At 29.3% G+C, this 27,359-nt stretch overlaps 1 protein-coding gene across 7 annotated transcripts in view; it reads left to right on the forward strand.

Moving 5' to 3' along the window:
- Positions 1–27,359, forward strand: part of Sulf1 (Extracellular sulfatase Sulf1) — a 175,378-nt gene that overhangs the window by 53,940 nt on the left and 94,079 nt on the right. For 4 of the 7 annotated variants that reach the window (XM_085487313.1, XM_085487314.1, XM_085487312.1 and 1 more), the window contains 2 exons: positions 21,506–21,846; positions 22,131–22,370. In XM_085487313.1, coding sequence (XP_085343439.1) covers positions 21,579–21,846; positions 22,131–22,370 — 508 coding nt within the window. In that variant the 5' untranslated portion in view covers positions 21,506–21,578. Of the gene's footprint in view, positions 1–1,002; positions 1,244–1,314; positions 1,344–1,363; positions 1,383–21,505; positions 21,847–22,130; positions 22,371–27,359 lie in introns of those variants that run through there. The other 3 variants (XM_085487316.1, XM_085487317.1, XM_085487315.1) reach the window with 3 other exon arrangements.

Genomic DNA, 27,359 nt, shown 5'->3' on the forward strand with positions numbered 1-27,359 from the left:
TTTGGTTTAAATAAATGATTTATAAGGCAGTATTATTTTCATGAATTTAATTTATTTTATATATATAGATATTTGATAAATAAGTACAATTATTTTAACACAAAATAAATGCAAAACTTCAAATATAATTTAAAATAAATTTTTTTATGTAAAATTAACATTCTTTTAATGTAAAAATTAACAAAAAATATGTTAATTTTATATTTTATCATCCTCACTTATATTATAATATAGAAAATCAACTTTTTTTCTGTAAATTTTAACAGATAAATTTTGTCACTAATAAAGCAGAACATATTTATTGTGTAAAATTAAAAATAGATTCACAATGTTATTTTTACATTTTTTTCAATTGTTTTAATAATTTAACATTTAAGTTCAATTAACAGATCAGTAATATATTAAATTAACACTTGAATGTGTTAAATATTTAACACAAAAGTTTTATTATTAATATTATACATATATGTAAAATTTCTATATGTAGTGTTGATCATATTTCTTTGTAAAAATATTGTAAAAAAATTTTGTTTTTTTAACTTTTACACTGGAAAAATTAATTAAATTAATATTTATTTTTATACTGCTCTATCAATTATTTATTTGAAACAAATAACAATAATAATTTTTTCCGTTTTTAACAGTTTAAAAAAACACAAATTTTTCTACTGTATAACTTCATTAGGTATACTCTTGTCTTTTGACATATATGATACATAAAAAAAAAAATCTTATATCTTTCAACGCACGCGACATTCTTATATCGTAGCACATAAAAAATTTGTTTCTTCGCGTTATGTGAGATCGCAAAATTGCGGATGACGCTGAATCGAGGAATAATAAAATATCAGAATATTGCGTCGCACGGAAACGCGATGCGCGAGAGAATTTCCTCGGCATTGATTTACGGCCGATTCCGATCGTATACGCGAAACGGAGAGCTCGTGCGAGCGGAAAAGTGACTTAAGTGGATAGCAATTGCTTGAATTGCGGACGGGAATTTTGCCAGTTCGGCCGCGGCGTGTACGCACGATAGAGCTCGGCGATTATTATCGCGCCGATTAACCGGTCTTAGCTCCGAGCTCTCCCGGTTTCTCGCGTTATGTGTGCATTTCGAACGGCGGGCGCCGTAATTCCGCGGTACGAGATGAGATAATCGCAGGGAGAAAACTTCTCTTAATCGCGTGATGATTCTCCATCTCGGACGAGAAGGGGATATCCGTCATGCAGCTCGATCGTTTCGGTAATTTACGCGAGTGAATAATTACCGTTGTTAGCGAAGTGTCAGTATATATATGATGCACGGACAGAATTTTTTCTGAAAATTTATCCTGAAAATCATGGTAATTTTGTGGGACAATGTATGGTACTGGAAGAATTTTGTAAGAGTTTTTCTCATTAATATTTACCAATAAAAATATTAATATCTACTATTAATATTAATATATTGAAATAAATATAATACATCTACCACAATAAGATATAAAATATATTTGATGATACGTTTAAGTATGCTAATAAAGATATTATTCCTGAAAATGATAATTCTACATGTGAGAGTTTTAAGAATACAAAAATATAATGATTAAAAAATGTGCAAGATACAATTATGCATGGCATGGAAGAAATATTTGCAAGCGACGACATAAGTATGTTTGAACAAAAACGTTATTTATATGAAAACGATTATTTTACTTTAAAAAGAAATATAGAATATAAATATAATACCTAATATGAAAATATAAATAGAGCAGTAATACACAAATGCGAAATTAAAGTAACATTTGATTGATCGAAATAATTGAATATTAAATATTATATAACTGTAGATTTTCAATTAAAAAATATATTATATCATGTTTACAAAATAAAAATTATTCATGTTTAATTAGATTTAATGCGTATAAAGTTGATTTAATTATATATACATTTGCATAAATAAACAAAAACACATTCTATTATAAGAAAATAAATATCCTTTACAAGATACGGATATTTTATTCAAAATATCGAATGAAATATGCAAAAATTTTACTTTGCGATAACATTATATCCACATATTTTACATCAATTTTTATATTTTTATAGAATGTTGATAGAAATTATTTATTTTTGTTGAAGAATTCACTTAAAAAATGATGAAATTACATTTTGTATCCGCATCGTTCTCAAATCAGACTTGCGTGTTAAACTGTTAGAATTTTTCATTTCATTCAGAGCGTTGTTTTATGCGGTGAGTAAAAGGGAGTACTTAAATTTTAGTTTTTTGCCATTATCTCGAAAATTATCAATTTTTCGAGAAAAATAGTTATTATCAAAATTGTAGCTCAGAAAATTTCCTACAAGAAAAGTCATTATACTTTTTTTCGTGGAATTAACCGTTTCGAAGATATAGAGCGAAAAGAAAACGCTCTCAGTACCTCTATCTCCGCGTGGTGTGCGGAAAGGAGTACAGACATTGCAACTCTACGTTTTACTCAAAATCGATTAGTTGTACGAAAAAAAGTTTAATGACCTTTCTTGTAGAGAATTTTATGAGGTACAATTTTGATAATAACTATTTTTCTCGAAAAATTGATAGTTTTCGAGATAATGGCAAAAAACTACAATTTACCTCCCATAAAAAGACGCCTTGGATGAAATTAAAGGGACTTTTCAGAATTTTATTAGAACATCAAAATAAAGGTATCCACAAAAATTCAGCTTGATGGTAATTTTTATGAAGTTTGCCCTTTTCAAGTTTAATTTTTACTGGATTAATATATACGAGATTTTTTTCAACAATGTATATGATAAGCATTGATTATAGTTTATTTCTAAATATACTGTTTAACAAATTACATCAGTCATGATTGTTTCTTGAATGTGTGTGTATTTGCCTAAACATAAATATGTTTGATAAATTATAAGTATAATACATGAACAATTGCATCGGTCATAATTTTTTTTTTGCATTATTTTCCAATCATCTAATTTTTGAAATTGTCTATCTGCACGCCCTCACTTTCAATAATTAATTAATGATTGAAAACTTCTGCAGAAAATTTATAAATTTATAATGTTTTGCTTCTCATAATATTATTCATAAGGACTGGTAATTAAGCTGACTATCAAAATTATGTACACACTTCTGTGATATCTATAATATATACATTTATATGTATACAGCCTCTATATATTTAATGCTTTATCGCCTTTTAAAGAAGGAACCGTTTCCAAGTTACTTTAATAAATAATACAACTCTGAATACAACTCGCTGAATAAGTACTGGCGGTCGATATTTTATTGCAAGTGAAAGAACACATAAATGGCGTGTAATACCCTTTCTTAAGCAAGGAAAGCAATTAACGAGTTACGAGATGCGGCATTGTTTTTCATAGAAAGACCATCTTGTCTACAACCAGTTCTTAAGACTTCTTTTTCTCTTTTTAGAGTTTTATTTCATTTTTTTTTTTTTTTTACCAGTACTTAGTTCCTTGGTTCTCCGAAACCCACTTCTCTTATTTATTTATCAAGGATATTTTAATTATATAATTATTATTATAAAATAATATAATTATTAAAATTATTATTATTGTTTTTATCATTTATTTTTTAATTATTTGTTATAATTTTATTATTTTATTATTTTAAAATGTTTTTACAATTGTAAAACATTTAAAAAACGCGATTTAGAATCAATTTCATCAAAATTCTTGATGGATTAGTATCTCGTGTCGTTCATCAGGTCAAAGTTCAAACGAATTGACAGCTGAACCATGTTCGGTTCATTAAGAACGGTCTCCTGCAATCAAGAATGCACTCGTGATGAAAATAAAGGTTTAATTTGATCACAATTTTCACGCTGCGAACAGATCAAACATTGGCGACGAAATCAGCTGATTGTCAATTATTACTTATCGAGGAAAAAAAAATAAAATTGCGGGAGGAAGAAATAAACAAGAGAAAAACTGCGTGGATAAATATATATGATTGAAATAAACGATATTTTCCATACCGGTATTTTGCTCCAATAGAATTTAATTTCTCGGTCGAGATCTAGCAATTAGCTGAACTAATTTTTTTTCTGATAAGATTTCACTTCGTAATATCGTGTCGCTCGCGAAACACGATTTTCTACATTGAATCATATCGAGATATTTATCTAAACATTCGACATGCGAGCTTTCTCGATAAGAGATCACGTACTTATGTTGTTTTAATGATTTACAAATTATTACGATAGAATATTTTAGTCATATTATTTTAATATTTTATATGCAAGTAAAAATTTTCTTTCTTACATACACTGTAAAAAAATATGTGAAATTACATAAATATTAAGTGTAAAGTTACAATATATGAATAATGAAATTGCGTATGCACATTTTCATTATTTATCGTGTGTAATTTTACATTTATTATTAAGTAATTTTACATATTTTAATGTAATATATTACATATTCTTTTTTACAGTGTATAATTTTACATTTATTATTTATGTAATTTTACATATTTTTATGTAATTTATTGTGCATTTTTATGTAATTTATTTTATGTAATTTTAAATATTTTTATTTATGTAATTTTACATATAGTATTTTTATATATTACATATTCTTTTTTACATTTATTATTTATTATTTGTAATTTTACATATTTTGATGTAATTACATATTTTTACATATTACATATTCTTTTTTACAGTGTCTAATTTTACATTTATTATTTATATAATTTTACATGTTTTCATGTAATATATTACATATTCTTTTTTACAGTATACATATATTTACTTTAATTAAATGTTTTATACTATGAAAAAATAACACTAACCTAAATGTTGTAACCTAAATGTTTAACGTCAAACTCGTTCTTATATACGATAAAAACAAGTCGACATCGTTTTTGTGCATCGTGCCTCTGTACATGAATATTGTGAGAATTTGCGAACCGCAAACCACTACATTAACTAAAGTGCTATCGCCAGCGCTGACACGGCATTAATGTCCAATTCCCGTTTGATATTTTTCAAGACTTCTATCCTTTCTTGGATGTGCGATTTAATTGACATTAATCGTCTGGATGGTTTATTCATACAATAACGTTTCACCCGGGATTATTGTAGTTTATAACAACTACTTCTTTATTTGTAGCGTCGATCAATTTTATCCAATGATTACGTGGCAACTCAACAACTAACATAAGTAACAATAATAAGTATAAGGCTGTAAATTTATCGAAAAAAACATTTCATACAATTTTACGATACCGCGAACAATTAAATTATGGTTTAATAACGAATTCTAAGAAAATCATTAATGTTCCTTTTTATTACGATATACAAGCGCATTTATTCGAATTGTATAATTATAATAAATTATATATAAATACATTTCATAAATTTTATATAATTTCAAGAATAATCTTTGTGCGATTTATAAAAAAATTCTTATTTTAAGCTCGTTTCAAGAAAAATTGAAAAGCAAATTTGGAGCTTCAATTTTGCAATAATCAACATATTAGGTCACGTGACTCTTAAAATTATTTGCGTTATCATATTATGTATAATTATCCTTTTCTTATTTATTTCACAGTTTTTGTTAATAACGTCAAAAATTCTATTAAATTACTTACAATTAGATCTGACGATGTTGAATCTACGATGATTTTTAATATGATAAATGTATAAAAAGCAAATATAAAACGAACAGTTTTAGAATATTTTATATTATTTATCATCACTATTTTTCGCGGATTATTGTTATTTAATTATCAGGAGTTGCTACGAAATGATTGCATATACAAATTGTCGGAGCTATATAAAAGTAGAACTCGCAGACTGGAGACGATGTATAAATAATTAAAAAATCTTTTCACGAGACAACTTTGTGTTCGCGTACATCGATAAATCAACGTTAATATTTTATCGTCGTCTTATTTTTATAAAACGCTTTTGCGCGATATATGCAAATTGATGGTTTTTTATCTGCATCATAAGATATGTATTGTATGATTTTTTATATATACAAATAATTATTTTTATCATATTGATCGATTTCTATTTTAATTACATTAATTATTTTCTCACGTTTTTTATTTTGATAATTTTTGTGTCTATAATTTTTGCCGTTAGAGACAATAATTATCTCAGATTTAAATATTGCAATTTTATCAAACATTATATTATTAGAAATTATTATTTATATTATTTTCTATTTTAATTATATTTTAATATTATATTTATTTAATTTTGTAATATTTTATTATTTTTAAAAACCTAAAACAAATATTATTTTGAGAGAACACGGCAAATACAATATATATTTTATTTAGTCGGGAACAAACGGCGATTAAAATTACGATTCCACATGAATTTGCATACATATACACGTGCACGCGTCAAATGCATTATTTATCTTTTATCGAGACGCACTTTTGTATTTACGGAAGTGACGCCTCGAAGATGCGTTAACGGTTTAAAGCCGCTTCGCTGATGCGCATATTCATACGTTAATGTCGACTCGACAATGAAAGAGCGAAGAAGCATTTCGCGATATATGTGCGCGCGCACACAAACGCACACACGCATACATGAGCGATTCGAGGAGCGTGGGTTGATAAAGCCGACGCCGCCAAGCAGTCTGGCATTCCCCGTGTCTCTCCCCCTTTTTCCTCCCCCCCCCCTCCCACTCCCCTTTGTCCCTCGCGAGAGAGTCTCTTCTGTCTCTCCGATTCTCGAGTACGGGCTCTCTTTCCCGTTTTACGTCATCTTCTCGAATATATGTAGAGGATATAGGAATGCGACGCCTGCATATTCACGCTTATATATACGTCATTAATTACGCGTGAACGATTATCTATTACCTCACTCGCGTCGAGACTTATCGAACGTCACGTCGAGTTTTCCACGGCTCGCTGCGTAATATCCCTCCTACGTGTGATAAATTTGTGCCTACGATTAGAATGATTCGAAACGCGCGTCTTTCGACGTCTTGGATGCTGACCATGTCTATTTTACCGACTTTGAGTTCAAGGGCTTTTCTTTTTATTGGTTATACAGATTGAAAAAGGAGAGCGTTGTAATTTCGTAGAAAAAAACAATTGAAGTTAAAAAATTACAGTTTTTTTTATCGGCCTCGTACATCACCTCGTAACAATGCTTATTTAATACAAAAGTTCTGCAGTTTATTTGTGCACGAAATATGGCGCTCCCAATAGATATGACATGAAAGAATAATACAGAAGTAATAAAGTACTTTTATTGTGGAGGATTTTTCAATCTGTAGATTCAATAAAAAGTGAATCTAACCTAACTTAAAGTCGGTAAAACAGAAGTACGGCAGCATCCCCTTAAGTTTGTAGTGCATTAAAGATATTTTCTCTCCTTGTAATGTGATTAAAATATCTTATTGCAGTGTCGATCATTTCTATGATTGCAAAATTTTACGAGGATTTAATACAATATATGAAATATAGCGAATATTTTTTTTGTGAATGTTAATTTAGTTTTATAATTCCCGATTCAGCGACTTTCGGATCTATATTTTTCTCTTGCATTTACTTATTTCCGTAGGGGGGTGAAAGGGTTATTGAAATTAAATCTCAAATATGAGATTATTTTATATTTTAAATCTTGGCCGTGACCAAGTAAAATTTGGTGCCTTGTGCACAGATACTTAATCCTAACGAAAAATTTAGTTTCGTTAGGATAACGCACTGTCATCCGCGAGTTGGCTCTTATTGCCTGTCTTATATCTTTAAATTTATATTTATATTACAGAGCCTTGTTAAACTCTTAATTCAATCGTATTAATAAAATTATGAACATATAATTAAAATTTTATTAATACGATTAATAAATGTATATCGTAATTCGTCTAATCGTCAAAGAAATATAAGCATGATTCTATAAGTCTTCTCCGAAAATGTTATTAAAATCGTCTGGAAACGAACAATTTTTCGATCTGCTCAATTCTTGTCATATTCATTTCACATTCAGATCTACAATTTATGTTTGCGTTATTTTGCGGTGGGGTATAAGTATATACAAATCCCCACATTCAAAAATTAGGATATATTTAAAATGCGAGAATATTAAGTGTCGTTCTTTTTATAGTCTACCAGACGATTTTCATTCTCGAGAAATGGATCATCTTTGACTTCATCTGGCGTGTGAAAATAAATGTAACAGAGGACGATTGAAGACACGCGCGCGTTTGAAATATATTCTATACCTATATTTTCATACACGAGGAGTCAAATCTTGACTTATTTTTCGTAAACGAAAATATGTTTGGCAGATTATAAAATACACGAACGATAGTCGATATCGGACAAACATTTGGAAACATATAATTTTTGAAAGTATGGGTATTTGCATATATGACCCATCGCCAAGTTAAAACAAACATAATTAATAAGTTCTCATAATGAATAAGAGCTCCGATTATAAATGAAGATGACAAGATTAGAACAGACTCGCAAAGTTTTTGTAAGTCAAAGTATCCCTGATAATGGTATATAGACAGAATTTATTTGCGATTTCACTTTCTTAACTCTTGAAAGAAAATAACATTTATTTATATAAAATACATGTATTTTCGTATTTTTTAATTTTATGAAGAGATCATGAATGCTTAACGCAAAATATCTTTGTTGCCTTAACACTTTGTTTTATATAACAAATAAATATATATTTTTCAAAATTGAAAATCTATAGTTATATACAATTTTTAATATTTGATTATTTTTATCGAATGTGATTTTATATGAATTTTATGAAATTGTTTTGTGTATTATACTGCTCTTTCCACATATTTTAATTATTATATTTATATTCTATATTCTCGTATTTCCTTTTTCGAAAATAGAAAAATCATTTTCATAAATAACGTTTTTATTCACATTATTATATGACATAATTTGAGTGTGATCAAGTCACCCGATAAGTCAGTGACAATTAATTAATTGTTCATTTTACATATCACATTTTTAGTTGTACGCTGTTTCTAGCTGCTATATAAAGTCTATGTAAAGCAGTATTTTACGCATTTTGTAAACAATTATGTTGCTTTGTGACCAATAAATATATAAGTAGGCGAAAAAATATTGCGCGAGTCCTATCTAATCTATCCTATCCAACATGATTACCGAAAAGGGACATTTTTGAGAAGTTAATTAATCTTGTCATTTTTCTTTATGCTCAGATCTCTAAAATTTATGTTTGAATTCATTTATGCTGTAGGTCGCATTGCAAATACCCACATTCAAAAATTATTGTTGTTGTTGGCGAAGTGGCCGGTATTTCAATATGTGAATATTAATTGTCGTTGTATTATATAGTCTACCGAACGTATTTTCACTCTCGAGAAATAAGTCGTGTTTGATTCCATCTAGTGTGCAAAAATAGAAGTAATAAAAACCGATTTAAGGGACGAGGTTTGAATATACATCCTTACATATACTGTTTTCATACTAAATGGAGTCAAACAAGACTTACTTTTCACAAACGAAAATACGTTTGGTAGATTATAATACATGAACGACATCGATATACATATTTAATAAATTATATGCATATCTTCTAATCGATTTGATAAAATTTTGTATAGATTTTTGAAAGTATGGGTATTTATTTACGCATGCAATCATCACCAAATTATAGCAAACATAATTAGTTTCTTGTAGAACTTTCTGATGATGCCTACAGTGGATAGAAAAAATTTTAAGTCGATAATTTTCCGTTCGCATATTTGCATGAGTATTTGCTAATTCGTATATTATAATCGCGAAATATCGAAATTAATAAATATTTTTTATCACATGTATTTATATATTATACCTCAGAAATAATTTATATTTAACTCTATCGAGTGTGAAAATTGATTTAACTGCGACATGTTAGTATTATATATATATATATATATATATATATATATATATATATATATATATTAATATGTGTGGAATATTTTATTAATACTTAATTGTAAAATTATCCGAAGAAAGTCACGAATGCATCTTATATTAACGAAAGGCCAAAATTTTTCTTTTGAAGATAAGAAAGAATATTTTTTGTCCGCAGTCAAACAATTTCAATGAAAGATTTCTAATCTGGGACAAGAAATGATGATAATAAAACGAGTTCTCTTTTTTCTTTCAATTCTAGAGAGTCATTTCTTTGCGTAATTCCGATAATTATTTTTTTATTTGATCATCAAAAAGTTTTATTAAATATTAATAACATTATGGATATATAATTAAAATTTTATTAACACGATTAATAAATTTATACCTCAATTAATTTAATCATATATATTGATGAAATTATGATTATATATAATTAATCTTATTAATATAATTAAAATAAAATTTTAATTATATAATTGCAAATTTTAATTATAATCATATTTCGTAAAGATATATATTCTAGAGATATATCTCTCCATTTTCACGTGAAATTTCGAAACTTTGAAAATTATTATCATTCGATTCATGGACGAATGCACCGCAGAGGATCATCGAGTCGTTAAACTAACTGATAAAACTTTTGCGAGAGATATTTCACTAGACTCTCTCTCTCTCTCTTCCTCTCTCTCTCTCTCTCTCTATCTATCTATTTCTCTTCTTATTCTTGTATCTCGTAATTTCTGACTTATCTTATTCGCGTTCTTGATGTTCGTTGCAGAAAGTGGGAGCGAAGGGTGGATTTGCACTATTCTTTTCCCCTTCCCCTATTCGCTCCCTTTTATCGCATTCTTCTCGCGTGCAAAGCCCGTTCATTCATTCGGAGTTCTCGAGAGATCCCATTCGGGATCTAGCGATATGATCTCTATCTCCCTCGTGACCATCAAAACGGGCTGTTTCCTCTCTCCTTCTCTCAGGAAGAGAGAAGATCTTTCCCTCGAAATCTCTTCGAATCTCTCGACCGAACAATAATAACCGCCCACACGTTTCCGAGCGTATACAGGGTGTACCTAAACAAAAGTATATGAAGCACACTATTAGGTGCAGGACAACAAACTAAATCGAAAAGTCCTCAGCCATTTTTTAATTTGAGCTTTATTTTTTGCGCTATAAATTGTTAAAATTGGCCAATTAGCGCGTGGCTGCAACGGAAGACAGCGTAGGCGCCATCTTAGTGGGCGTAGTCATGCGCTAATTGGTCAATTTTAACAGTTGGTATAGCGTCAAAAATAAAGCTCAGATTAAAAAGTGACTCAGGACTTTTCGATTTAGTTTGTCGTCCTGCATCTGATGGTGTGTTTCGTATACCTTTGTTTAGTTACACCCTGTATACCCAGTGCTCTCCTCGTTCTTCATTTTCACGCTTCGCAGACGGGATTTTAACGCTCCTTTTCTTCTCTTCGTCATCGCCGACAAGAGACTTCGGTTCTTTATTGTGGATATATTGACGAAGGAAAGCTGTTGTCAACGTTCAGCAGCGTAGACAGCCGCACAAATTGCTCTCGAGAGCAACGTTTTCTATCGAAATTACACGATCAACGATTGTCAGCTCTTTCTGTTATTTATAGAACAATTTGCTCCATTTAATAATGACGTCTATTTAAAATTAAAATGGAAAACAAACGTCTTTTTTCAGCTAATTTTGAATAAAATTTATATTTACCTATCAATTCTTTTTTTTTTTTTTAAGTTTTGTTTAATAATTATAATTTTATCAATTTTTTATTAAAATTTTATTATAATTATATAAAATATTTGTATTGTAATGTTTTTGTTTAATTTTTTATTAAAATTTTTTAATTTTTAATTTAAAGAAATTAAAATATATGATATATAATATATCATAATTTTTTATTAAAATTTTATTATAATTTTTTTATTTTCAGTTTAAAGAAATTAAAATAATAATTAAAATTAAATAGAAAGGACTTTTTGAAATTATATGCAAATATATATCACAGCGGATATTATTATTTTTTTATACTTTGTTGTTTTTTATCTCTGACGCGTATCATTTAGCACGAATTGTGCACAAAGCGGATGAGACGTGCAAATGTAAGCAATATATGTGTATCACGTCTGACGGATTCGTATAATTAGTCGTGGAATATGTATGTTATCAAAGCGGACGCAGAAAGCAGTCATCACGATCGTCAATGCACACCACGCAGATGTACACATAGATATACATAAAGCGAGGCAGGAAACATTTCTTGCGTTAAATTTGTCCAATCCGGTGTGCTCGTTATACGATCGAGTGTCAAATGTATTTTTTACGGTCACGTTGCGATGGAAATGAGATATTGCGCTTCTATATATTTCACCAGTGGACTAAAATGCGCGAAAATGTCAAAATATATTACTAAATATTAAGTAATAAATATATGCATATAAATAAATATAAATAAATTTTGTTAGGTGTATACATACATGTTTGAATAAAATTTTTTTTTCGACAAATTATATGAATTATATATAAAATAACGTGAAAATAATTTTAACCACTTTTTGTGCGATTTTTCACTTACACGATGAACTCGTGATTAACAAGTGTATACAATTGCGTCTGTTATATACGAGATCTCTTTTTTCCTCTTTTTTTTTTTTAAATTCGCTATTTCAATTTTCATGGAAACTTTTAAAAATTTTTGCAGCCAATGACATTTTGCATCTATATATATAACTGTACATACTATGCCAGAAAAAAATCTATCAATCTCTGTTATTGACAACAGGAAATTCGCGATTTTGTTTTTACGAGATACTGCGCTGTTATATAAGCGGAAATATATTAATAACGGAGTTGTTAGGTTACATTTCCAAACTCAGGAAATACAATTTGAAGATAATGAACAGATGCACCTTAATGTTGCATAGATATATGCATCATCGCGAAAGGTTTACGTGCATATGTGTGCTCGTTACATTATCTGATTGTGCTAAATTCAGCGCGCGTTCGTTCCTACCATTCTACCCAGGAAGTGACGTCAGATATCGCGCAGCGTATGTAAACCAAACGCACCATTAGAATTTACCATGTGTCAACACGAGCATATCCACGCATTTACTCCTTTAAATTCATTTAAAACTCCAAATTCGCTAAATTCACGACTTATCTTATTCTCATATATAAATTACTTAAACATAAAAATATTTAAATTAAATTGTATATTGAATCTAAAACGAATATTTTATTTAAATATTAATATATGTTTAATTAACAATATAATAATTTAGTTGAAAAATTTAGTCAAGTTAGGTAATAAATTTTTTTAGTGCATATTTATATTTTTTTAATAATTTACATTTTTTTGTAACTGTTTACATAAGTGATCTTAAAAATAATATTATCTATAGATGAATCGCTACACTATTTTATTTTTTTAACTATATATTTAAAATGAAATCTTATCTTTATCTTATCTAAGATGAATTTACATATTTTCATCTCATCTTTATTTAGTTAATTTTAGAATCTAAGTACTCTCTAAATTTATTGGAGTGAAAACTGAACAATTTTATTCTAAAAGAGTGGAATTTTACTCCAAAAAAGTGAGATTCCATTTTTTTGAAGTAAAATTCCACTCTTTTGGAATGAAATTGTTCAGTTTTCACTCTAAGAAATTTAGAGAATACAATACAATATTGCTGATAGAGATAGAAATGATGGTGCAGGAAAATAGAATATTTGCACGCGATGATCGGAATGACAAGCCGCACAGCTGATTGTCAACGTTGAATTTTTCATGCACCTTCCTAAGAAGTAGCAGAGTCAATAACGATCGCATAGTCTTCACGAAATTATATATTTTCAATGTCAAGGATAATTCAAGCCTGAGGAAGGGAAATAGGAACTAAAAACTTTGCGAGATGAGAACTGTCAAATCGATGATCTAAACTCTTTGACGTATACTGTCACGTGTTATAATTAAAAAAGAATTATATATAGTTATATGCTTTCAATAATTATCATTAATAATTATATAATTATAAATATTATTTATATAATATTTTTATTTTCTATTAATTATAAAATATATGTTATTAAAAAATAATTATATAATTTTACATAATTATTATTATTAATAACTATATATAATTATAATTATGATTTTTAAAATTATTTTTATTTTAATATAATTTGTAACAGCTCTTTAAAAATTAATATACATATAAAAGGCAATAAGAGCTAATTATAAGTTCTTTCATTAATATTTATTTGTGGAAAAAGATTTATAACATAAATTATTAGACAGAAATAAATTCGAACGTTTCGGTTGCCTTTTTCAACCTTCTTCAGCGCATCATTTAAAATTAAAGATTAATAGAAATTAACAATCAATTATTCATAATTGTCAATATAATAAAACTATACAGAAACACAGTTATTCGCATAAAACTACGTCAAGCTATTTAAAAAAAAAAAATATTTCACGACCCTTATCTGCTCTTGTTAGTATTAAATTATCATTTTCTTTAAGGAAATTATTATTTTTATTTCATCAATATTGATGAATACAAAAAATCTCATGTATTATATAACATACTCTTGAACGTCTTAAACGTCAGTAGATCTGTGCGTTTGACACTTTTTCTCTTCGCGCATTAACAAATCGATCCGGTCTGGGCGTTATCGATTCAAGGGCCGACACGACGTCGAGTGGACGTCCGAGAAGGAAACGTGATCGTCGGATGACGAAGTCATTGTGAGAAAAACCGCAGCTCTCGGCTGCACATGCGTGCGGGCAATAATCGCGCCCGTTCACCGACTTGTTATTTGCATGGCTCGTCCAACTCGCATGTCTCGATATCTTGCGGACTGCGGAGATGCTCCGCAGCCTATCATCATGCCGTCGATCGAGGGGGATCTCGAGAGGCGTCTCCTACATCGAGGGTTGATGCCGGCGCGAGAGAAATCGCCGCTAATAATATCGATAATATACGTATATGAAGAAAGCGGTTATTTAAAGAAGAGAGAGCTTGAAAAATAGCTTAAGAGGCTTTAAACCGAAACAGGTTCCGCCAGCTAGAGAAAAAGATATAGCATATATATATATATATATATATATATATATATATTTTAAGAGGAAATGACTACTAAGTCGTTGATCCTCTTTCGTGCATATGGCACATCCGAAGCTTTTACCTGTAGTTTTAGAGAAAGAAAAGATTGATGGAGTTCCTAGGTTCATTTATTAATTTTTAATTTAGGCAGACAGAGGGAGGAAATGAAAATTTATTATCTTATTTTTTATTAAAATAAAAAAGGAACATGAATAGGTAATTTATAGCGAAAATAAAAAAAAATCTTTCTTACATTAAAATTTATTATATATATATATTATAATAAAATATATATATAAATATATGTATATAATTATTAATGTATTATACATATATTTATTTGATATTTTAAATCGGCCATTAGAGCCCAAGCGCGTTTCTCATTTGAATATATTTATTTATTATAATTTAACTTTAAAAATATATTAAATATTAAAAAATAAAAAATAGATAATTATATAAAAATAAATTTAAATATATAACATATCAGCAATTATTTATACAATACATAATTATTTATAATTCGTTTTCCATTCGACATGCAATTTTTATTATATTGATGCACGAAATTTGATTTATAAAAAATTTTTCTGTTCTTGTAATGTTGTTGCATTAATATAAGATAATTTCAGTCTATTTGCTAAGAGGCTGTATTATTTTAATTCCTGAAAGCTATAATCTTCTCTGGACGGTATCCTTGATCGAAAGGAAATTTCCTCACGCGACCCACGCACTCGCCTGACTTTTCGACTATTTAAATGAGCGTTCGCTTCCTCGAAGCGATCCGACCTACACTCGGTCACGTGAACGCGTCGCGTTACAGGTTAACACGCAAAATACGCACGTGTAACATCCGTTTAATCTCGCAACCCACTCATAGCTGCGTGTGCACACCCGAGGCAATTTCCGATGTAGTACCTTGAATGAATTATACGTCGAGGAAGAAAACAGACGAGGTGGGCAAGCTACAAAAAAATGGAAAGATTAATCGAATTCGAACAAGATATTCTAGAGGTCTTTATTTTCTGTCAAACAGTATATGTGAAATATTGCTAGAGCGAGTTTGTTTCGAATTGTACACGCGATAGAATACAGAAGGGGATTATGCAATTTTTGTGACAGAATATTTATAGATTTCGGAGCTGAAGAGTAAAATATTCGACGGAATTTGAATGATGATTTTGTTTTTAATTTTGACGTTTCTTATTGACGTTACTCACGATCGATTTTCTCTATATATTCATGTCGTCAATATTTGCTTGACACACAGAAAAACGAGGTTGTTAGCAATTAATATGCAATTATAGAAGGATCGAACTCAAGTATAGTCACGATCGAACACACATCGGACATCCCTTTTTGACATTTGACGTTTGATGTTTGCAGCTGTCTCTTGTCCGCGGTCTCGCACGCGAATAGACAGAGCTAATTAATGCGCCACATTTGATTTATCAATTTAGTTTTAAATATTCTTTCTATATAAATTACTTTGACAAATAATATAACATTACAATTTTCAAATATATAATGGAAATTGTAACAAGTTATATTTTATATAAACTGAGTTTATGTATACTATATATTGTAATAGTACACAGAAAGAATTTTCTTTTAGAGTTTGTCCTGAAATTCAACTAAACATGATATTGGAAGAATTTTATAACAGTTTAGCTAATTAATATTTACCACAATAAAAAAATTAATATCTACCACAAAAAGATATAAAATTTGATTAATTTTACTAAAACATATACCTAGTAAAATTTCAATAATTTTAAAATATAAAATATTTTCAATCTAGCTTAATTAATTATGCACGATAATACAGCATATGGTAATTTTCGGTTTATTATTACCAAATATGATATTTATTGTGAATTTTGCGGTAAAATATAACAAAAAATTCCCTCCGTATCAAAACTTTTCAATAAAATTTTTCATATTAATTTTCGAAGGGAAACAATTGAACAATTTAATACAATTATTATATAAGTTATATTTTATTTAGTATCCTTTTTTATATAACTAAAGTAAGACATTTTTTCTTTCAACACTTGAACATAAAATTTATTTGCGCCTCGAATTTTTATATCACAACATCAGTTACGCTCCACCCACGTTTCGACATAAATTATTTTAATCGCGGAGCTCTTCCTAATGAAGTGACGCAGGAAATCGTTTCGGAAGATCATCTCGTAACACGATAGTTGAATCAATTGTAACGTGGGCACGTAACCATTAATGTATTGAAACCGGATCTGTCAGAAGCTAGGATACATTAATCTACCCGTGACATATACGTATACATTTTAGATAATTTATATGATGGATTCAATATATAATATCTCTTATACGAGGGTTATTCTCTAGATTATTGATTGCTTAAAAAAACCTTCACACCTGGATGCTACTATTAATCTATAATGTTATTACAAGACGCTATATTTTAATTAAATATCGCGGACAAAATATATTTTTATAATTTATGGACATTATATATGGAAAGCAAAAGTACCAATGAAAATTTGTTAACTTGACTAAACCTTCCAACTAAATTACTATTTTGTTAATTGAACATAGTATTTAGGTCAAATATACGTTTTGTTAGATTATTTAATTTTTTATTTAATTTAAATATTTTTATATATTTAATTAACAAAATATTATTTAGTTGACGGGTTTTAGTCACAATTGACTAGTTAACATTTTTTTTCAATGTGTTGGAATAATATTTTTAACAATAAAATAATATGAAATAAAAAAAATAATATATTAAAAAAATACAGAACTATATTATAAGCATTTCTTATACATATATTTATCTGTAATTATTGCTATAAATGAGACTATTGTGAGTAGGAATAACACCGTTTAAAAAAGTGAAGATTCATCTATGGGGTGACTTTTGGTTGCTAGTCATCTTTATTATCTTAGACACTACGCGATATTAAAATAATTTCGTGATATGATGCAGCATCTTTGATCTCCCCAGAGAACAGAAATACACTGAAAAAAATAATTATTAAATTAATAAATATTTATTTTAATACTGTCTTATAAATCATTTATTTTTTTTAAACTAAATAATATTGATTTGACGTGAAAAATATTTATTTGATATAAGAAAATCCGTTTTAAAACAGGTTTTTTTTTTTTTTTTTTTTTTTTTTTTTTTTTTTTTTTTTCCCCAAATAAATGATTTTATTAGGCAGTATGGAATAAAATATTTATTAATTTAATAATTTTTTTGGTGTGTCCAATATGATTAAATAAAGCGTTTATTGTTTCGGTAAACATTTCAAGTCTCAACTAATTTTCGTTACCTTCGTTTATCTCTAAAGCTTTACAATTTTTTTATTTAATATAAAAATATATTTAACATATATATAATTAAATCGGCCTAAGAACCGACTTTTAAATTTGACAAATCAAGATTATCAAGATTAAAATTTAAAAAAAAATCCGCAAAAATTAATTTTCGCGCGAGTTGGCTCTCATATATTGAAATAAAATAGTTATTCGAATTTAGTAAATTTTTTTAATAATCTGATATATAATATCTCGAAAAAATTCTTGATAAATAAAAATAAATTCCAAATATAATCATACCTATGTCTACGCGGCGCGAGAAATAAAATGGGAAAAATTTAATAAAATGTGTATTGTTCGAAAGAAGGATGTAATATGCGAGGGAGGATGCGCGAGGAAGATGACGTCGAAAGCGGCGCGATTTTCGCGAATAATACCCTTCTTCAGCATCCTCCTCTCGAGTCGTGGGAACTCTCCATATCCAGCACCGTAACATTTACTCGCCGTGCAACCATCCATATTTGACTGTCTGCGAGAGAACACGCTTCTTCCGTCTGTTCGATCCGATCAGGGCTCGTCGGTTTGATTTTCTCTCTTTTAACTCCCTTCTATATAAATGTTTCAAAATATCGGGCTGCCTCGATGAAGCACTCTTCGGGTTTTCTTACGCGCCTCACGTGCAGCCGATAAACGTAGTTAGAAGAGAGAGCCTAGCTCTCGTCACTGATAATAAAAAAATCCATATAGTAAAACTTCATCTGTTTGTGAAATCTTTTCATCGGTATTCCGGCCACGGGAGAAACCAACGGGAAATTTAACCGTAAAAAATCGCTAGCGTTCCGAGGAAGATAAATTTGTGCCGAGATAATGTTATAAGAGACTCTCTTGCAATCAGTATAATAAATATAAGTTGGATCAAGGGGGTTTCAACACTTATACGTCGGATCAAAACAAAAATAATAATAGGGTAATTTCGCGTAATTTGTGTGTGAATTCTAAATATGCAGTTGAATACATTTGTAAAAAAAATGTAATAAAATTTATAAAGCTTCTGTCAAACAATATTACTTTATAAAATTTATAATAGACCTAAGCGGTTGCATTGACAGAATATTTAATAAATTGTGAAATATAAATATATGAATTATGAAATATATATTTAAAGGACTTGTAAGAGAATATTTTCAGCATAAATTATAATTTATTATTAAAATTTATAATTCATAATTATAAATTATAATTTGGAATACATATTCATTAAATATTTAGATAAAATTCGTGCGTTGGCGACACACGCTTTATGCAGGGTATCTGACATAAAGTGATACATTGAAAATATATACAAATAGAAGATCTCGTTATTTGGAGATGATTTTTCCTCAGCAAAAATGTCGAAGGAGGCCATCATTTTTTGCATGTTTCCAATTTATGCTATCATGTATATTTATAACTAAATCTTAAATTAAAATTTTATTTAAAGTAATCTCTACTTGAAATTAATTGGAGAATGTGGTTTTATTAATATTTTATTTTCACAAGGCTCAGTTTGCGAAAAACAAAAACCCTTTATTTTCAATCGCTTATATAACTCGAAAATGATTAATGCCGCAATATTTTTGCTAAATAAAAATAGTCTCCAAATAACAAAATCTACTTGTATATTTTCGGTGTGACATCTTATATCAGACACCCAGTATAATCTGTCTTTTAATAATATATATACATTTAAATTAAAAATTAATAATAGATTTGCGGGATTATTTATCGCTCTTTTTTCAAAGAGGGAGATGATTTTGTTCTTCGTTCCACGGTTTAGTTAGGGCACGTAATTCTTTTTTGCACCTTTCATCTCTCATGTTTCATTCCTGAATGACGGGACACGTTCCGAGTATGGCGTATGTATTTCTGTTATTTAATTAGACCGATCACGTCCGGTTTCCAGTTAAAGCCTTTCATGAGTACAGTTTATAAATGATCATCATTCGTGGTTAACAACTAATCGAGAATCAGCAATAATGCGATCTGTTAATTGTTTCGCACGCGCATAACGGATGCGGATACGTTTAGGGCAACGCGTTATTGGATACAGTTTATTGTCCACGTGCCAAACTGCAAAGTGCAGAGTGGACATTAAGGGATTACCCGATAAATCTATTTCGATCGCGCCGCGAATTAAATTCTCGCACAATGGCACAATTCCAGATGATCGCGGAACACTTGAATCGAGAATTATTTATTTATCTGCCTCACCGCGCGTATGCGATATCTATATTTTACTCTATAGATGTTTAATTGCTTGAAACAAAATTTCGAAATGCATTCGAAACAAAATTTCCTTATCACTGTACGATAAATTGTTGTGTGCGCACACAATTCCGCGTTTTGATGTCAGAATTTTGGAATTTAATTCTCGAAATAATTCTGCTAAATGCATTAAATGCGTTTGATTTTTAGATACATAGAGCAGCTATTAATGCAAAATAATTAATATAAAACAAAATATGTATAGACACATATTTACAATATGGTTTGCAAAATGATCAAATTAATGATAACCATATAGTGATACATTAAATATCATTTTCATAATCCTGATGAGAACCATATCAGGCATGTAACGTAATTTCTGATAAGGACCTGAAAGGTACCCTGTTAAGGACCTAGATCGTTCGACCTTAAGCCTTATCAGGACCTGACTTTAATTAAGGGTAACCTGCTCTTATTACACCCTGATTCAATTTCTGCTCTGGGTTTCTGGGTATAAAGAAATATTCAAATATGAAAATTATTGCAGAGCATTCCATATAATGATTGTACTTAGAATATTTCCCACATATACATACCCAGAGAAATTGCTTTTTACTTTTGCGATAGCGAGAACTTTTACAATTTAAGTTTCGTATTTCGAAGAAACGTGTATATGTCGAATCAATCGGCGCAATATATATATGAAGTAAGGAAAAAGACTGTTGGAATGATTTCTATGACAGCCAATTTCCTTTCCCACGTATACAATCATCCCCCTGGTCGTCTGGCCTCTCTCGAAACTCGGAAAGATACGTTTTAGGTGTATACGAAGGCGAAGGAAAAGATTCCTTTAAGACTTCACTCTTGTCGCGCCGCGTTCCAATTACCGTCAGACGCACGTGTCCATTAACGTTTGCGTCTCGTTCTTTTCCACAGTCGCAACCATGGTATGACACACCGGATTGAGGTAGCCAGCCTATAAACGCCGACCAGCAGCCAGCCGCCAGCCATGAGCAAGCTATTTCAATTTCTGCTTCTCCTCCTGCTGCTGGGTGTCAATGCCAGACGAACCGACGGAGAGAGACCTGCTGATGACGTATACGATGGTCAGCAGCAGCAGCAGCAACGTCGCGGCTCCGTGCACAAGTCGAATTACAACGGCAACAGTAATCATCACAATCATCAATCGAACTCGCCGTATTTGCCGTATCAGCAGCCCAGAGAGAGAAAGCCCAATATTGTCTTGATTCTGACGGACGATCAAGATGTCGAACTGGGTTCGTAGCAACAGCATTTATTGTTTTCATTATTTCTTTTTATTGTTTTTTATATTTCATATTTTTATTATTTAATATTTTTGTTATTTCCTTATTTATTCATTTTCTTTATCACATTAGTGGTATATTAATTTCCTTCCTTAGCAAAATTAAGTAGATGCTAAATGAAGGGGTGCTTTCACTCCCTCGCTTCTTAATTTTCGAAAAAATAATATAAGATAGCTTATGAGAAGGAGACAATAAAATATCTCTTCATTGACAAAATGATTGGTTTGATTTTTCAGGTTCGCTGAACTTCATGCCGCGGACCCTCAGGCGAATAAGGGATGAGGGCGCCGAGCTAAGACACGCATACGTGACCACTCCCATGTGTTGTCCGAGCAGGAGCTCTCTGCTAACCGGTCGTTACGTTCACAATCACGAGGTCTTTACGAACAACGACAATTGCAGCAGTCCCCAGTGGCAACGAGATCACGAGCCTCACTCCTTCGCCGCTTACTTGAGTAACGCCGGGTATCGAACAGGTAAGGCATCGCTACCGTTTGCTGCATAAATCTGTCTCGATTGTCTGTCGCTCCTAGGCATCTGCGTTTTGTGAGTTGTTCGCATTTTGCGAAAATTACGTTGCTTACAGGACATAATTAATAATATATTTATACATATATTTATTTTATTTTAAATTACATATTATATATATTATATATATTACATATTATATATTATATAATTATATATATTATATATTATAATTATATATATTAAAATTATATATTATATGTTATATTATATAATTGAAGGTGGACAAGTTTCACCGCGCAAAATTGTTGTGATAAATTAGAAATGGAATTTTCAATATTTTGATTATCGAATTTTGGTCTCCGCAATTTTTCGAAGATAAAATATTAGAGCTCCATTTAGCGAGAGCCTCTCGAGAGGAGATAAGATCAAAAATAGCTTCTTAATAGAGATGTTTACTGCGGCCAGTGCTTATAACGATTATTACTGGCGTGGTATACGAGGAGAATAGACTCTTTTATCGCGGCATTGTAACTCGCGCATAACTCGACCTTTGGTCGTATAAATGCAATCAGGATAATCGAGACGCGTTCAATTGAGAAGTGAGGTTTCTATTTACCTCCCTCCGGAGCACAATGCCGCATTATGCGTAATTGGAGTCAAGTATGGTTCGCGATAAATCGCTCGTTACGTAAGGCTGGGGCACGAGCCTGTTTTTACAGCCGGGAATTTGCAATCAGTACGCAAGATAGGTCTCGAAATCCCGGCTCGTCTTGTTTTTCAACCTGCATCGTCTGTAAATTACAACGTGCCCGTAACAGCGGCTTCCACACGATACTTTGTGCCCGTATATTGTTAAACGGGGCCAGATCGACGTTCTTTATTCACGCGAGGGACGCACGTGCGTACAATTAAAATCTCGATTAATTTATCCTCCCTTTCATTCTCTCTCTCTCATGTTCGCCATTTCAGCTGCTCCCTTTTCCTCCTTATTTTTTTATTTATGTCACACACAACCGGCTGTTCTTTACAGTCGAGAGAGTTTGTTTGTTAAAAACGGTCCCCGTTGTTAAAAATATTTAACATATGAATGTGGTAATTGAATTCAAATGTTACGTTATTAAAAGAACTGGGAAAAGTGTGAAAATAACGCACTGCGCGTCTATTTTTAATTTTACATAATAAACATATGTTTTAGTAGTGTCAAGATTTATCTACAGAAAAAAATATTGATTTTATTTTATAATATAAATGGGGATGATTAAAATGTAAAATTAGCAGTTCTTCTTAGTTGATTTTTACATTAAAAGTATGTTAATTTTACACAAAATGTATTCTTAATTATTTGAAGTTTGCATTTATTTTATATTAAAATATTAAGTACTTATGTTATCATTTATATATAACATATCCATATTATAATAAATTGACACAAAAATTTCTGTGGACCGTTTGAAACATGTGATATTTGTTAAATTTAATACAAATTTTTCAACTGTGTATACTCTAAGAAGTTTACCCTAAAGAGCTGAATAAATATATTTATTTAATCTGTCATTTCTAATTTATCTCATTTTATTTGAATATATCTCGCAACTTTTATTCTCGATGTAGGATAAAAACCAACAAGAGAATCTCGTGAATTTGAAAATTCCGATTTTGATGAAACTTTTACATATACATGCAAGGGAGATGAATTTAAAAAATTTTCAATTAACGATTCTGAGGGGTGAAACCATCTTTCATATGTAGAGCGGTTTTTTGTTTTTCTATATACTTCGAAAATATTTGAGATATTTAAAAATATGTTTTACAAAAGTTTTACAGAAGATAAAAATATATATGTTAATAAAATCGTGAAAAAAAATTTCTTAAAAATCTTAGAACAAAATTATATCCAATTCATTTTTTCCCGTGACATTTTTTTTTTAATAGAGATATATTTTTACCATAAAACTTTGGTAAATACCAAAATATTTTATATCAATATTTTAATAAATAAATAAATAAATATTTATTTATTAATAAATATTAAAAAATAAATAAATATTATTTAATAAATATAAATAATAAATAAATATATATATAATTAATAAATATAAATAATATAATAATATAATATTAATAAATATAAATAAAATAAATTAAATATATATATTTTATAAATTAAACTTCGGCTCGTATACAATTAAAATATGTGATATAATAAAAGGCCAACTTAACGAGCTTATATGCTAATAATTGAAAAATTTTTATTTATTAATTTACGTCATACTATACAAAAGTTACGATAAACGTTTCGACTGTACGACAGTCTTTCTCAATATCCTAATAATATGTTAAAAAATTAATTTAGTCATTTCGACCTCATAAATAAATACAACAATTATAAGATTATATGACGAACGCAGTATAAAATTCATGTGTGTTGCATAAATTTAGAATGGAAATATTAAACATAGAGATATTTGACTTGCACAGACAAATAGGGTATTTTAACAAAAACATAAGATACTTTACACAAAGATTAAATAACAACATCCCATCCCAGGTATGGCAAGAGATTTATAACCACCATAGTAGATTATTCAAAAAACAAATTTTAAACTTACATTACTTACATAAGAAAAAATTCTGTTGGTTATTGCAAAAAAAAGAATCGGATTACTATAATAATATTAAACCCATAGTTTTTTCTTGTTTAGAGAAAAATAGTGTAAACTCTCAAAATAATAAATATATTAATAACCACATTAACGCAACAAATTTTATAAACAGAACTATTAATCCATTAGAACAAACCAATGATAAATGGTTTATTAATTTGACTGATGTAGATATTCCAACTGATGTCACAAATTTATTGCAATTAGGTAGTGAATTTAGCCTTCCTATTAATACTGATAAAAAAACAGCTGTACATGAATTCATTAAAGACATAGAAAGCAATTCGAATAACATAACTAATCTCACGACAATAAGAAACATAGCTATTCCACAGTTCTTTGTTTTTTTAAACAACAATACTAGGAAAGACATAATTAACGACAAACTTACTTTTATGTACAAAAAAACCATGACATTTTGTAAATAAAATCCCAGCATCATTTTCACAAGAGCAGACAAGGGAAACACGACCGTAGCAATGACCAAAGAATTTTATATAGACAAAGTTGAAGAATTATTAAATGACAAAGATAATTATATGACAATCAAAAACAATCCAATAATAAAAATAGAAAAAGACCTTAACAAAAATTTAAAACAATGGTTAAAAAATGAATGGATCACAAAAAAAGACTATTATTGTTTAAGTTCCAGTGATTCAGTGCTTCCTAAAGCATATGGCTTGCCCAAAATTCACAAGGAAAATGTTCCATTCAGAGTAATAGTATCATCGGTCAATACAGCACTACATCATTTAGCTGCATATTTACACAACATTTTAGTGACAAGTTTACCCAAAGGCAAAAGTCATGTTAACAATAGTTTTGAATTGTGCAACGCTTTGTCTGATCTTAAATTAAATAACAATGAAACAATCGTATCTTTGGATGTGATATCGTTGTTCACAAATGTTCCTGTGGACCTTGCAATAGACAGCATAAATAATAGATGGCATTACATTGAAAACCACACATCAATAGACAAAAATGAGTTTGTTAATGTAATTAAATTTATTTTGACTTCAACGTACTTCACATTCAACGAAACGATCTATAAACAAATACATGGAACTCCTATGGGATCGCCTTTATCTCCAATTATTGCTGATATTGTCATGCAAGATATAGAAACTAGGATTCTTGAAACTATAAAGGTTAATATAAGGTTTTACTATCGCTACGTCGATGATATCTTGCTTTGCTTGCCGGAAGATCAAGTCACATATCTAGTAGAAAAATTTAATGATTGTCACGATAGATTAAAATTCACAATAGAAAGAGAGGATAACCGTAGCATAAGTTTTTTAGATATCTCACTCAAAATTATAAATAACATAATATACATAGATTGGTTTCAGAAAAAAACATTTTCGGGTAGAACACTCTCATATCATTCAAATCATCCTATATGCCACAAAAAAAGTGTAATATATAATTTAGTAGACCGGTCAATATTATTATCACATCCCCGTTTTCATAGTAAAAATTTAACATTAATCATAGAGATTTTATTGAGCAATAGTTATCCTCTTGATCTCATTTTCTCAGAAATCAATAATAGACTGAAGTTCCTTATTGTTAATAGATTAAACAAAGAAATGACTCAAGATATAAATAACGAAATCATAAATAATGACAATAATAAAAAATTCATAGCGATACCTTATATTGAAAGAATCTCGGAACTAGTAGCATCAGAATTAAAGAAATCAAATATAACAGTAGGATACAGATGTCTAAAGAAATTAAACAGAGTCATAAAAACGCAAAAAGACAGAGATAAGCTCCAAAATAATTCGGGGGTCATATATAAGATTTCGTGTAATAATTGTGATGCTACATATGTAGGACAGACGAAAAGACAATTAGGTACAAGAGTAAATGAACATAAAAATAATATTAGATTAGATTCAGCAAGGCACTCGGTGGTTTCTGATCATATTGTAAAATTTACACACAATTTCAATTGGAACGACACAAAAATCCTAGATTATGAAAAGAATTATTATAAAAGGTTGATATCAGAAATGATATATATTAAAGAAGAAAACAACAGTATCAACCTAAAAAAGGACACCGAGCGTCTTGACGGTTCTTATTATGATATTTTAAAAAAATTGTCTACGTCATCTTAAAAATTGGGTATATATACAGCGCTCTGACATTGTAAGATACAGATATCGATTTGTTTTTTAAAAAAGTACACATTGTGATTATGTTAAGTAAAAAGAAATAATTTTTTAACAAGGGTGTTATGTTCGTTGACAAAAAAGTAAGTTAATACTATTTATTAAAAATCTAAATGTATTGTAATATTTGAGCGGATATATT

The sequence above is a fragment of the Nylanderia fulva genome, unplaced genomic scaffold (assembly GCF_048542155.1).
Source record: "Nylanderia fulva isolate GAGA-0341 unplaced genomic scaffold, ASM4854215v1 Scaffold53, whole genome shotgun sequence".
In the NCBI taxonomy this organism is placed as follows: Eukaryota; Metazoa; Arthropoda; class Insecta; order Hymenoptera; family Formicidae; genus Nylanderia; species Nylanderia fulva.